Below are 14,762 nucleotides of genomic sequence, written 5' to 3' on the forward strand. Positions count from 1 at the left end.
CCTTAAGTTTTTTTTAAAAAAATGCTTTGCTTTTCGATTGAAGTAACAGCTAACTGCAATCCTTCAAGGAGGCTGTAAAAATATAATTGTTCTTTTGGTTCAAAAAGCAGAAACTTTGAAAGTGGACGTAATAAACTCAGTAAACACACTACAAAGAAAAATACTACAGAAATCTAATACAGTAAATTCCAATAATTCTGTTCACTCAGAACTTTGCTGGTGGCAGTCTGACAGGTTTTCCTGGCTATTGGATGTTATTAATTCCACAAACTATTTTTAATTCTCCTTAGGAGCTTACACACTATTATAATTTTTTCTGGAAGACAAAGGAACCAGGATTCCTGTGAGTTTAAAGACAGCATGGGAAATGTGCTCCATTACTTGAAACTGGGTTATTGACAGGTGGTGACCAACACTAAAATTACTGAGTTTTTTTTGTAAAATCTTTTCTATCTACATGAATGTGATAGCAAGTAGCTATTACTCTTAAATACAGTACATCAGATAATACAATTTCCTTTTTTTTTCAAAAGATGTTTGAAAAACAATGCCATATTGTTGGCTCAGTTTAATTAGGCAGTTGATCCACTAATTTTGATTACGAGCTTGAGAAAAAAAGTTTTGGAATGGATGTGCCCCATTTCATTTCTTATACAGTACTTGTAATTTGTTTATATAGAAATCTCCCTTAATCCAACAACTCATGGAATTGAAGGAAAATTATTGACCTAATTAGAGAATTTACTGTTCCCCACTGTACTGTCTAGTTGTTAGGGAAGTGCTCAAGCTGGTAGGATGTGATTGGTGGCACCATAACATCAGGTAACGATGACTTGACTTATGAGATAGAAACTCACTTATCTAAAGTTTGGTGGGATCTTTCATAAAGATAGTAAGTCTTAAGCTGTTTTGATGGAAGAATTGTTAAAAAAATGTAAATGGACAACTTGATTTCATTATACAAAAATAAATTCTATTTGAACCGAAGGATAGAAGTTATTTGTAAATGCTGAAAAGCTAGAAACACAGGGTCCAAGACAGAACTATATATTTATAAAGAATGACAAACAACCAACATGCAAAAGACAAACTATGCAAATAAAAAATAAAACTGAGAACGTGAGTTGTAAGGAGACTTTGAAAATGAATCTCTAGGTTGCACAATCAATTTAGTGCAGTGGTGAATGAATTTATCCACGCATAGCTAAACTGGCCGTACCCTCAATCCTGAATCAATATCCCTCCTGGATAACATTCTTAACTTCCGTAGACCTTGCTTTCATGTATGATGCTCTATCACAAATAATATGGTCTTGGTCATAGCCCATCTAATATCACCTGGCTGCAATCAACTCAAGATTTGACAATGCCACTTGGCCAGACTCTCCTCCTCCTCTCTCAGATGAGCTAAATTTCACTTCATTCAATACTACCATGTCTCTACAACATGTAGCACATATTCCTTCATTATTGATTATGACACAGAAAGCCACCATTTGGATCTGAACAAACACACTCATCAGTTTTCTTTGTAATGAGGGGCCAGAGGAAGTGATTCAAGTGGGTGCAATTAACAGCATTTGAAAGACATTTGAACAGGTGCAAATTAGATTAGCTCAGATAGTTACCTTGTTTGGCATGGACAAGTTGGGTAGAAAGGCTGTGCTGTATGACTCCATGCTGTATGCCTCCTGTTCCACACCCATGCCTTATTCACCTGCAGCCCTGCAACTCACCTTTCATATGCCCACGAACTCCTGATTTTTTTTTCTGTCATTGACGTACACTGAAATTTACATAAGTTATCTAACCTACCAACTCACCAATGAAATGAGTGAGGAAAACGAGAATGCAGAGAGGAAACCCACATGGTTATGGGAAGAATGTGCAAATTCCACACAAGACATGAAGTTAGTATCAAACCTGGAGTACTGAATCCATGCAGGAGCAGTGCTTTCACTACACCCATTCCTGTTAACCCATCACTTGCATATAACCTACCCCCAAAACGTATCAAATTTGAGACTGTACAAAGTCCCTCCACGGCCTCAGCATGCCAACTTCTAACCTTAGCAATCCTGATACCTCATTTCTCCATATGGCACTGTGCACCTCCATTCATTTCTTCATTGTCTCAAAGAATTATACTTACACAATGCAATTCACAACTTATGAACTGTGCAATTAATGAATTACCTTTGAAGTGTACTCACTGCAGTTTTGTAGAAAAACTTACTTTATACACAAAGCTGCAACCAACAGCAGTAAGGTAATGGTCATGTAACATTAGTTACACTGTTAGTGAATCTACCACAGCTCTCAAGCACTGAGAATACTAAGTATTCTCCACTCTCAGGGTGAAAAAGGTTCCCTTCACATTCCCTCCAAATCCCTTTCCTCTAGTTATGTGTGTTTCTGATTGGAGCTTCTCATTAAAAAAAAGATGGCTGAATTAACTCAGAAAGTCAGGGAATATCAGTGGAGGGCTATGAAAAGTCAAGATTTTGGGTTGAGACATTTCATCTGGACCTGCCTCTTCATGTAACTGGAACATTCCATTTCAAGTAACATTCTGATATCCACTCTGCACCCACTCTAGTGCTAACAACTTTCTTAGGTGATGACTAGAATAGTATGTGATACTCCAGCTAAGGTCTGACCAATGCTTTATAAATTTGGAGACAGACCTCCCCCCTCTTTTATTCCATGCACTAATTAATGAAGAACCATAATCTTTCTTGACAATGATATATGCTTACACTGCCACCTTCAAGGATCCTTGGATTTGTACATTATGATTCTTCTGTTCTTCAGTATAATACCAGGACTGCACCATTTAGTGTACATCCAAGATTCATGACTACTTCCCAAATCTTTATACTTTTTTGTCATGGTAGAAATGCAGCTGCTTAGACTCATTTGAAAATGAAAATGTCTGGGTAGTTAATAGAATCAAGGCAATATCCGAAGCAAGCATCTTCCCAAAATGCAAAATCAGCAGAAATACTTTAAAAAACCATATGCTATAGATAATGCCCGAATCACAAATTTCCAAGCCAAACACTAGTGAAGTGAAGTTGGGCACAGCAAAAATCATGAATACAACATACCAGTTTTCCCCACCTATACTAAATGAGACATACCACTATTTCTCAGACTTGTGAGCACAGTGGGTAAAAATAGAGCTGTCTTGAATCTGCTAGATAGTGTCTTACTAAGCAGAACAGCTATGGAACTCGGCAAAGGGTGAAGGTGATGCTAAGTGATTTAAGGGACAACGGCAAATAATGAATAATTCATCCAGTTGAAGGGTATAATAGTAACATTTACTAGGCCGAGAAAACAATCAAAAGGATTTGAACTGCAAATTGAAAATCTGCCATACACACATAATTAACATAGTAATAGGGAAATACTGATCTTGACTGTGATTGTATCATGTAGTAAATTCCTGGACAATTCTGAATGACATTATCTGCACTCAAGGCTACCACTTTTGAGTGACTAAAGTCATTACAAGGAACTTCCGGAACTGATAAAAGTTTGTGGAGTGGTAATTCCAAGAGTTCAGCTCTGTAGTATTCATGGGAATAATAGGCATTTTTTTCTGCAGGATAGGGAAAGGCAAAATTCCTTACGGAAAAATGCTGGAAGCCAATTTTCAGAACCAAGAACATTTTGTGGGTGTGCAGACCAAATGCTAAACAGTAATTGGGTAAATGACTGTACTGGGGGCAGATAAGCTTACAAAATTAAATTGTCCTGAACTTGTAGCATCAATTTTGGGAATTCTCTAACCCCAGAAAGAATTATTACTGTGTAAAATGCATTTTTTGGAGGGACTGGGCAGGGATGTACATTAGAAATAATCATACTGTATGTGAGAAACAATGTAGAAAACATTAATGAAATAAAAATGGAGGGCTATTGGGAGGGAAGTATTAGAATAATCTTGGAATAAGTTAAGAGGTTGGCACAACACTGGGTTTCCTTATGTTTTTTGTAGACAAGAAAAGTTCAAGATCCAGTTTTAACAACTGGTGAGGGATTTATAGATACTCTATATATAACTCTAAGATCTGTGATACAAAGAATATATGCAATAGTGGGTCCAGTTATTGAAATACAGAAGGAGAAATGGGGCAAGAGCAGACATTGACACATGAGAATGATGTAAACAGATGCCAAAATATTGAATATGCTTGGCAAGTTGTAGGCATATGGAAAGAAGTGGATTATTTTGTGGCAAAACAATGACTGAAACAAGAGAAATTTACTTTGTTTCTGGTTAAAATGCAGTAAGGAAAGGAAATGTCGTGCTGCTATTCTTTTCAATATTTCCAGTACAGTTAAAGGCAGGAAAAGCATGCTTAATGTGATTTAATTAGGATCAGGAACAGTAACTAGCCATTGATAGTATATACTACAGGATACCAAATATTGCAGAAATAAATTGAACAACATAGAATGAGATATATGGCGGAACAAGAAGGGAAGAATAATCACAAACAAGAGAAAATCTGCAGATGCTGGAAATTCAAGCAACACACACACAATGCTGCAGGAACTCGACAGGCCAGGCAGCATCTATGGAAAAAAGTAGTCGACCCCTTCAACAGGGAAGAATAATTCTTGGAGTAGATACAAAAATAACTTTAAATCACTAGGTTCCCACACAAACAAGAAAATGTTAAGATGTGGTTTTGGGGAATAAATTAGGAAAATGGAACTTGCTTTAGTTAGGTTATATTTTGGAAAAAGACCACTATTTTAAGTTTAGATTTATTGCAGAAAAGAGATACATGAGATGAGAATTACTTTTAGTGTAGAGGAAGGAAGTAGTCCAGATATATTAGATCCAGAAAATAGAATACAGTACAATACTATACAGGATAAAGCCCTTCACAGCTACAATGTTGTGCTGAACTAATTACGAAAATAATTACCCAAGGTCTGTATCCCTCCATTCTCGGCATTACATGCTCATCTAAGAGAATACTTTAAATACCTCTATCATATTTGCTTCCACTACCAGCCAGGCATTGCATTCCAGACACCCGCCATTCCGCATAAAATTCAAGCATCTGTGGGTTGCTTGAATTTAGATAATGGCAAAATATCAAGAATCTGCAAATATCACACTATGCACTCAATAAGGTTGAGTCTAAAATATACAGGCAAATCAGTTCAACATCATTGAAGGGAGAACTTCAAAGACAATATATATATTTTTGGAAATACAACATATTAACAAATGAAAGCCAAAATGGAGTTGAGAAAGGCAGAATTTATTTGATTGTGTTATCTTATTAATAATGAAAACTTTGAATTAAAGTACTGACTTATGCGCTAACACAATTTGAAACAAGTGTGATGAGAAGCACGAGTGTGTGAATATGAAGTTAGCTTAAATACAGAAAGCAGTAATGATGAGCATATTTTTCATCTTAAAGGAATGTTGTATGGTAGGTTGTCCCAGATATCCGATTTGGAACCACTGCTGTTTGATAGATTAATAAGGGCTCGGATATGTTGGACTTTACTTCAGGAGAATGGAGAATTTCTAACTTCTGGGAGTTTTATGATAGTTAAACAGATAGGAAAGTGGCAGATGAAATGTATGTACTTTAATATGAAGCACAAAAACTAAAATGGTACAATTTTGGAGGTGAAAAACATTCTTAGATGCCTGAATACATCATTTGAATGTTTTTTTTTAAAAAGGTGGCTGGATAAATCAAAGGGGGTACACATTATACTTGGCTTTATACAAATAAAAATGCTAAGGTAAGGAATTTATGCTAAGGCTCATACAAAACACTGATTAGGCCCTGGTTGCAGCTCTATAGCCAATTCTGAGCCTTTTCATACTAGGAGAAAGGTCAAGGCTTTTGCAGAAATGCAAAAAAGATTCAGTGGAAGAACTAGGGAAGTCAGGAGTTGATTTTCTTAGGACTTACTATGCATTCAAGATCTTGAAGAGTTTTGATAAATGAGAAATAGTTCCCAATTGCAGAAGCATCAGAAATCAGAGGATTCCAAAAGGGATCAGCAAATAACAGGAGTTGACATGAAGCGGATTTATTTACTTATTTTTCAGGATTTTAGCTGCAATGCATGGAGTTATGAGAATTACGGAAAAAAGATGAATTAAAATGGTGAAAAGTGAACTGATTTTACTTAAAGGCATGGGTCTACAGAATATCACCGTAAAAAATACAGTAGAGGCATAATGGGCCAAAATGTCCCTCCTTGTGCTGAATCTTTCAATGATGTATATGATGTATGGATTTTAATCCAGTTGCTGCCTTGCTTTACGATTAAAACATGAAATTTTTCTTATAAAGTTCAGTTTCTCACTGTGCACTAATTTTGATACTGGAAGTAAAATGCTTACTCATGATAAATTATTGAAAACTGTATACAATTAGAATCTGAGTTTATGCACTTAAAGAATATAAATGTTGCTATGGTTATTTATAGGACTGGTTAGGAAGATACTCATACCTTTCAGAGTTGAACAATGTTGGAAGCCAAAATCGATCAGTATCTTGAATAACGAATGCAAGGAACAATCCAATAATAATTCAAAGAAATGATAAAAATAGAGCTGGTATACTACCTGCTGCTGAATATATGATTAGTTTTGCCCCTTTTGGGCAAGCCTCAATCTGAAGAACCAAAATGTTAAATACTAATTTTGAAATAAAGATTGATACAAGAGATTGAAGATGTTGCAATCTGGAGCAAAATCCAAACTGCTTGAGGAATTCAAGGAGATCAAGCAGCATCTTTCGAGGTAGCATAGTTGTCATTACAGGTCGAGACCCTTCATTAGGGCTGAGAGTGTAGAGGGGAGATAGACAGAATAAAGAGGTTGGGGGAAGAGAGAGAGACAGTGCTGACAGGCAATAGTGGAACCAGATGGGCAGATGCAGCACAGTGGGAGATGGAGGCAAGCTGAAGAGTGATATGGAGACCAGATCCTGCTAAGTAATAGAACAAAGTAAGGGAAAGGCAATGGATTATACGTTTGCATGATGAACAGATAGAACCAGATGAAGGAGAAAGTAACTGATGGGGGGGGCGGGGGGGTGAAGATGGTATGATGGGGCTGGCAAAACCTGGATGGATCAGAAGGAGAAAGGTATACAGGACGTACAAGTTTACCCAAAGTTAAGTAATTTGATATTCATACTACACGGGCAGAATATGAGGTAGTTTCCATTTGGCCTCATCCTGTCCGTGAGAAGGCCAAGGACAGACAAGCTGGTGGGGTTGAAATGATATGTCAATGACAGTTCAAGATGGCCAGAGTGGACATAGCACAAGTGCTTTGCAAAGCAGTCACTTAATTTATGTTTGTTCTCACTGTTGTTGATAATGGAACAAATTGTTTAAAAAGCCCAAATTAAGAAATTATTTTTAGAACCACCAACTGTGAAGTGCTTAAAAATCTGTTTTCTTTTGGGCAAAGAAAATGTAAAATTATGTATTTACGAAGTTTACCATGTCAAACTGGAAGTACAATGACACAACTTTCTGAAAAGGAAGTGTCTTTAGGCTTTGAATCCTCAGAAAGACAGTAACATCTTATTGGTAAGCAGTTGCTTCACATCTGAGGAACAATGTTGTCATTACTGCACTGGTCAGACAAAGCAATGACTAAGAGGCAATTATTTTCCAATAATCTAATTGTGCAATAAAGTAGTAAAATAAAAATAAGCAGAACAAAGTAATTACTGAAATTCAACAAGGATCAATTTACTTTGTTTCAATATAAGCATTAGGTCTTGAAAAGATGTATGCTATAAACTTAAGTTATTTATGAAGTGGTCCAATAAGTTACCTCCTCAATGCATTACCAGCCACATAATATCCCCCCAGATTTTTTTTTTTTTTTTAAAGTCTAACTTACCAGCATGGTAAAATGGTGAGAGCTCACATTTCATAATGCTTCAATTACAAAATACTGTAAATACACAAATTACTTTTCTTTCTAATGTAGCAAGAAAAATAACTCCAACACACGATACAAAATTTAAAAAAAAACACAGCTGTTGGTCAACATGTAATGCCCTGGGTTTATTTTGTGAGAGTTCTGTCACAATTCCAGGTGGGATTAAAAACCTTGAGGATAAATATGCCATTGGACTGGGCATTCAGACTCAGGTACTGACAAAGCACTAGTAGTAGTCTGTTAAGTACCAATCTCTTCACAGAAGAGAGGTCTATTATTTCCAAAGGAAGGCACCCGATATCGTGGTTCTGGCCTTACAGCCTTCACAAGAATCTGAAAGTAAAAGCTGGCTGTTTCAGAAACTGGAATGATGATACACGTACAGCAACTACTGCATTCATCTCCCTTATCTCCTTTTTGTTTCTTCTCTTTTTTTGACGTGAACAAGTGAAGAATGAAGTCTGTGTACAGGAGCACAAAATCAACCAAGAAATTTACAACTTTAACAGATACAAAAATAAAACGATGAATTATGAAAAAGCAAGGGAAACTCTGATACAGCTCAGATTTGTTTGAAGGAGGTTCAATTCATTTAAACTCAAATGAGCAAAAAAAATCTAAGCAGCATAGAAAATAATTAGTGCTAAAATAATTTTGCAGAAGCTTCTCTGCTTCTGAAAAAAACGTGACTTCATTTCCAGCTTGTTACTTGCGTTAGAACAAATATAAGTGGAAGATCCCTATGTCTCCAAGAAGTAGTTCCATCCCCATTTACAAACCGATGCCTTAATTTTCAAATCTGTATGTATGTCACCATTTTTACATGATACACAGAAACTCAGGGACCCAGAGGGGAACCAAGTATGTTTACCATTTACAAAATACCAAGGAGTCCACAGCTACCTAACACATTTACTACAGCACAGGAACCAATGAAGGTACAGTGTACAAAACTGTAAACACAGCACAATAAATAGATAAAACAGCAGGTTCCGCACCATGCACATGATGTGATGACACTTCATCTCTATAGATCTCTCACATCTCACACTCTTACTGGTTGCAATTTTGTTTTCTCTTTCAAGTGCAAAGCATCACGAATGAACAGTTCAGTATTCAAGTAACATATATACAAGTGTATTACAAATATGTAGTACTGTACAGATAATTGCTGTATCATAATTTACAGATGTCAATTCCTATTAACAACAGTAACAAAAAAAAAGCATGAGATGTGCAATGCCATCAAGTCCCCAGAGCTGCCATGGAAACAATGTGCTGCATTCTGCCATCCCTTGCATTCACAAACGCTATTGATGCATAGCACTTAAATGAGTTCCCAAGGCTGCAGCTTTCTTTGTGGACACTACGTTACTTCCATTGCCACTGTATTGTCTGCTATACTGTTTAGTGCTGGCTTTTCTGTGTCATGGTTTTCCCTGGAGAAGAGAGATACACATCATTAGTCACTGCTCTGTTTATAAACTAAAAAAATTAACACAATGAACTGAACAGACCCAAAAACCCAAGTTTTCATGAAATGTTTCCAAGTTTAGATTGCTAGCAATAATTCATTTTAAAATGCCTTTCTCTATCTGACATTATGCACCAACACAAGATTTTGTGTCCTTAATTTGATTCAAGCTTTTTCATGACTCTACTGACCAGATATCACTGTTTGCAAATTAACCACCCGATCCACAACACATTCACATCAGTGATTTGTGATACCTTCCTCTTTTTTTTTCATGTAACGTTGCGACTACTTTAGTATCAAGTCAAACATCAACTGACTTTTGCATCTTTTTAGGATCTTCTATCCATTTATAGTTCCTCTCCACACATAAGATAAATAAAACTAAACTGGTAATCTAAAGACAGATGAAACATAATTTGAAGGCTAAAGCTAACAGCGGCTTATTCTATAAAGTTAATCTATATACCATTGCAAGGATTTGAGCACAATTAGATTTAGTAACACAAGAGGACAATAATCAAAAATGTGCTGTACTGTATTTGCAAAATGGACTTGGACCCAGTGGTTGTATAATCAGTTATCCCAACACAGAATTCCTTGAAGTCAATCGTCATCTACAAACGGAGCTTTTCACAAACATACTTTGCTTTTCAACTTCAATTAATAATGAACCATGAAGGCTTACAATATTTGTACACAAGGTCTGAGGTAAGGTCTGTTGTTGATGAAAAATGCCAAGTTTTATAACCATAATGGCAATACACATGGGAAATTTTCCAATTCAATTCTACTTTTTCTAGAGGGTGACACACAAAAAAATTGATGCTGGAATGTGGAGCAAAGCAGCAAATTGCTGGAGGAACTCAGTAGGTTCAGTGGGGGATGAGAGGGGCAGGGAAGGCGAAGGAATTTTTGATGTTTAGGGTTGAAATCCATCCTGGTGCAGGGCAATGACAATTTCTTTAACAACACAGTTGCTGCTTGACCCACTGAATTTCTCAAGGAGTTTGTAACTTTTTCCTCTTTAGAGGGCCTTTTCAGGACTCAAAAACAGTAGCTGATTGTGACTGACAGATGGATTTTATCTCCTAGTTAATTTGAAGTGTAACTGGTTACACCCTATATCTGATTAATGGACATCATGAAAATTGGATTTAGATACTCCCATGTAAACTGCGTCAGCAATGAAGAAACCAGAACGGTTGCACTAATTTCATCAATTCAGTCGTTAGGATACACTATCACCTGCCATGGGAGGATTGCATGAGCGAGTACACTGTACGCCAATTCTCTTCAGAACACAGGATTCCTAGAGAGTTTGGCAGGGTAGATGCAGGGATGATATTTTTCCTGTTAGGCAATCTACAATCAGGGGTCAACTCACAATATGATGGTTCATTTAGGATTAAGGCAAGGAGAAATTTGTTCAGAGGATGCTGAATCTTTGTAACCTTAGGAGGACCGTGGATCCTCAGTAACTGGATTCATTCAACAAATCAATAGTCTCCTGATTAAGGAAATCCATGGATATAGAATGTGCAAAAAAAAAGAGGCACTGAGGTATAGGAGCATGATCTGGATGAAATGGCAAAATATGCTTAAAGGCCCAGATGGTCCATGCTTGCTCCTAATCCTAGTTCTTATGTAATGAAATCTGAATCAATACATCATAAATTACTTAAAATCCACTTTAGGGTTGCTGTTGGATGCTGTCAATAATATTGACAGCATCCAACAGCATAATACCATTAATAAACCATTTATCATAAATCTTCCAAAGTGTACATAATACCTTAGCAAAAGAATTGCCAAATAAACAGCTTAGACTCTCTTGAACCTTAAAATTATGTCAAAATATTAAATATAACAGGACTTCATTAGATTCTGATTGTCACAAAGCAAACATATGCACGAATCTTTGACGGATCAGTATTTTACTGCTCTATCTAACATATCCCAACCCCATTGTCTCACCTATATGAAGTCCCTTATCACATTATCTTGAGATGGGGAAAATATCCTGATAGGTCAATTTAGGAAAAGCTGCCTGTATTGTCTCCATTGCTCAACCTAAATATGCACTGAATAACTGCAGAAGACAACTTGATTTTATAACACCAACCTTAGCTACATAGTGATCTATTGATTTGGATATGAACTGTATCACAGTGTAACCTCTCCAGATGTTTCCCATCCATTCTGCTTTCACCGGTTTACATTTTTATTAAATAATTTACCTATTCTGCATACTTGTTTCATTATAAATGAGGGAATGCACAAAAATATACACAGGGTGGAGACAATTATTCTTTCTAAATCTTTCTTGAAGGAATTTCCATTTTGTGTTCCATCTTGGTATATTGCAGACAACAAGTTTTCTTTAAGTAACTTATTGCTAACCACATTATACATAGATTTTCAATGATCTTGATATTTTATTTAGTTGCACTGTTTTGTGTCTGAAGCAATGCAAGACTAAATCACTTAGTAATCAGTTACACAAACATCTAAAAGATAGGAATACTCATGCTTTAAGGTACAACCATGGATACATCTTCATACCAAAATAGAAAATCATAAGACTTACTGGATCATGGTCTTCAAATTTCCAAAATGAGCTATAAATTTAATGGGCTTTTATGTCAAATTGTATTTCTGAATCTACGACAACTATAAAGATTTAAAATTGAAAACAACCTTTTCCTCTGAAAAAGGGAAATGATCCAACTGCTCACTTAAAAAATATTTCAAAAAAACAAAAGCTCTTTACTTGCCTCCCAACCTCCTGCTCCTACCCATAAAGTTTCCCGATGTGCTGTAGTAAAGTCTCCATTTATGACTCCTATTTCACCTTCTGGGTGGCAACATCACGCCTCTATGGCACTATGAATTGCAGAGCCAGTGACGTGTTTATGGAGAGACACTTCCTGCAGGTGTGATGTTTAAAGAGTGAGTCATCATCAGTACCCTTTGTAGAAAAATTCAAACCAATAAAGAATTATGACCAATATCAAATTTTCAGAACCTGTGTGGGAAGAGGTTTCTTCTCACTTAAATGTTGAGTTTTGGTGACAATATACTTTTGGGTTCATCACTTTCTTAAAGCAAGTTTATCAAATCCTCACTGACCCATGGCATTTTAGGAAAGGGTACTGATCAAAAATAATGCCATTACTATTACAGTCCATTTTTCCCTAAACGGGATTCAATTTCCACAAAGTAACCTATTCAAAAATATTTTGGGAATGGCAGATCCAATTAAGAAAATTTTTTTTTGCATCATTGTCATCTTTTACAAGAAGTATAAGGCTACAATGTCATTGCATTTGCTGCATAAAATGCGTTGAAAGGATCAAAGATGATGTCAAACTCTTAATATGTATATAAAGGGGAAGCTATAATACAAAATTCTGTTTCAAAGGTAATCTTAATATTTAAACAAACTACATCAAGCTGTTCAGTAATTTTAAATACTGAACAGCTTTATTAGGCCTATCTAATTCATTTGGTTGATTTCCCAAATGAATGAATAAATGCCTTTCACATAATCTGGAGATATTTCATCGCTTTGTAAAGATTATTTTTGATGTCATAAAAGTAGTTTTATGAAGCAACTCACTATCGCCAATCCTAATCAGATACTACTAAACTTAGAAATATGAAGGTAAGCTAGCCTATAATAATAATAATAATAATAATGAGGGCACCAAAAGTATTTTTTTCCCCAGATATCCAAGAGAGGTGAGAGTGGATATTGGACCGCTGGAAAATGACACTAGAGAGGTAGTAATGGGGGGAGGGGGGCAAGGTGGATGACTTACTAAGTATTTTGTGTCAGTCTTCACTGACACTAGCAGTATGCCAGAAATTCAAGACCGTCAGGAAGCAAAAGTGAGTGTAATTGCTATTACTGAGGAGATGTTTAGGAAACTGGAAGGTCTGAAGGCAGTTAAGTCACCTCAACCAGACAGACTGTACTCCAGGATTCTGAAAGAGGTAACTGAAGAGATTGTGGAGGCATTAGTAGTGATCTTTCAAGAACCATTAGATTCTGAAAAGGTTTCCAGAGGACTGGAAAATTGCAAATGTCACTTTGGTATTTAAGAAGGGGTTGAGGCAAAAGAAAATAAATTATAGGTCAATTAGCCTGACTTCAGTGGTTCGGATCCATTATGAAATAGGCCAATGTCAGCATTATTTCCTTCAGAAGATATATTGTCCGACAAATCTGTTGGAATTCTTTGAGGAAATAATAGGCAGGATAGCCAAAGGATGTTGTTTACTTGGATTTTCCAAGGCCTTTGACAATGTTCCACACAAGGCTGCTAAACAAGTCAACAGCCCATGTATTACAGGAAAAATACTAGCATAGGTAGTAGATTGGCTGACTAGCAGCAGGCAAAGAGTGGGAATAAAGTGCGCCTTTTCTGGTGACTACTGGTGTTCTGAAGGGGTCTGTGTTGGGACCACTTCTTTAAACGTTACAATGATTTGGATTATGGAATGAATGGCTTTGTGGCCAAGTTTGCGGATGATACAAAGATAGGTAGAGGGGCAGGTAGTATTCAGGAAGCAGTGTGTCTCCAGAGGACTTGGGTCAGTTTAGGAGAGAGGGCAAATAAGAGGAAGATAGAATATAGTGTAGGGAAGGAAATGTATGGTCAAGTAATTTGGCATAAGGAATAAAGGCATAGATTATTTTCTAAACAGGGAGCAAATTCAGAAATCAGAGGTAAAAGGGGTCTTTTGGGATTGCTCTGGACCTGTACTCACTGGAGTTTAAAAGAACAAGGGGGTTCTCATTTAAACTTATCAAATATTGAAAGGCCGAGATAGAGTTAATGTGAAAAGGATGTTTCATATAATAGGGGAATCTAGGACTGAAAGGCACAGCCTCAGAATAGAGGGATGCCCCTTTACAACAAAATTAGGAGGAATTTCTTTAACTAGAGGGTGATGACTGTGGAATTCATTGCCACAGGCAGCTGTGGAGGCCAATCATTGGGTATTATTTAAAAAGGAGGCTGATAGGTTGTTGATTAGCAAGGGTGTGAAAGGTTACGGGCAGAAGGCAAGAGAATAGGGTTGAGGCATAATAAATCAGCCATAATGGAAAGATAGGGAAAGCTTGATGGGCCAAATGGTCTGAGTCTGTTCCCTATATCCAATGGATAAAAACAACTGAATCATACGAGTGCTTTTTTCTACTATTTCTCTTCCACCACATCACTTATTCCCAAAGCTGGTGATATTCATTAGGGTATGGTTTAGTAAGTGCTGGTACATCTTTAGTACTTTGTGCAGGTCATCCTGGATGCACAAGTT

The 14,762-nt window shown here is 36.5% G+C and overlaps 1 protein-coding gene and 1 long non-coding RNA gene across 5 annotated transcripts in view; one reads left to right on the top strand and one right to left on the bottom strand.

Annotated features, from left to right (window-relative positions):
* LOC134344474 (uncharacterized) overlaps positions 1 to 14,762 on the top strand; it is a 190,622-nt gene that overhangs the window by 70,743 nt on the left and 105,117 nt on the right. The window lies entirely within an intron of this gene.
* LOC134344473 (enhancer of polycomb homolog 1-like) overlaps positions 3,316 to 14,762 on the bottom strand; it is a 213,511-nt gene continuing 202,064 nt past the window's right edge. For 2 of the 3 annotated variants that reach the window (XM_063044344.1, XM_063044343.1), the window contains one exon: positions 7,681 to 9,399. In XM_063044344.1, coding sequence (XP_062900414.1) covers positions 9,327 to 9,399 — 73 coding nt within the window. In that variant the 3' untranslated portion in view covers positions 7,681 to 9,326. Of the gene's footprint in view, positions 9,400 to 14,762 lie in introns of all 3 variants that reach the window. The other variant, XM_063044345.1, reaches the window with a different exon arrangement.

Source organism: Mobula hypostoma, chromosome 3 (genome assembly GCF_963921235.1).
Source record: "Mobula hypostoma chromosome 3, sMobHyp1.1, whole genome shotgun sequence".
NCBI classification, from domain to species: Eukaryota; Metazoa; Chordata; class Chondrichthyes; order Myliobatiformes; family Myliobatidae; genus Mobula; species Mobula hypostoma.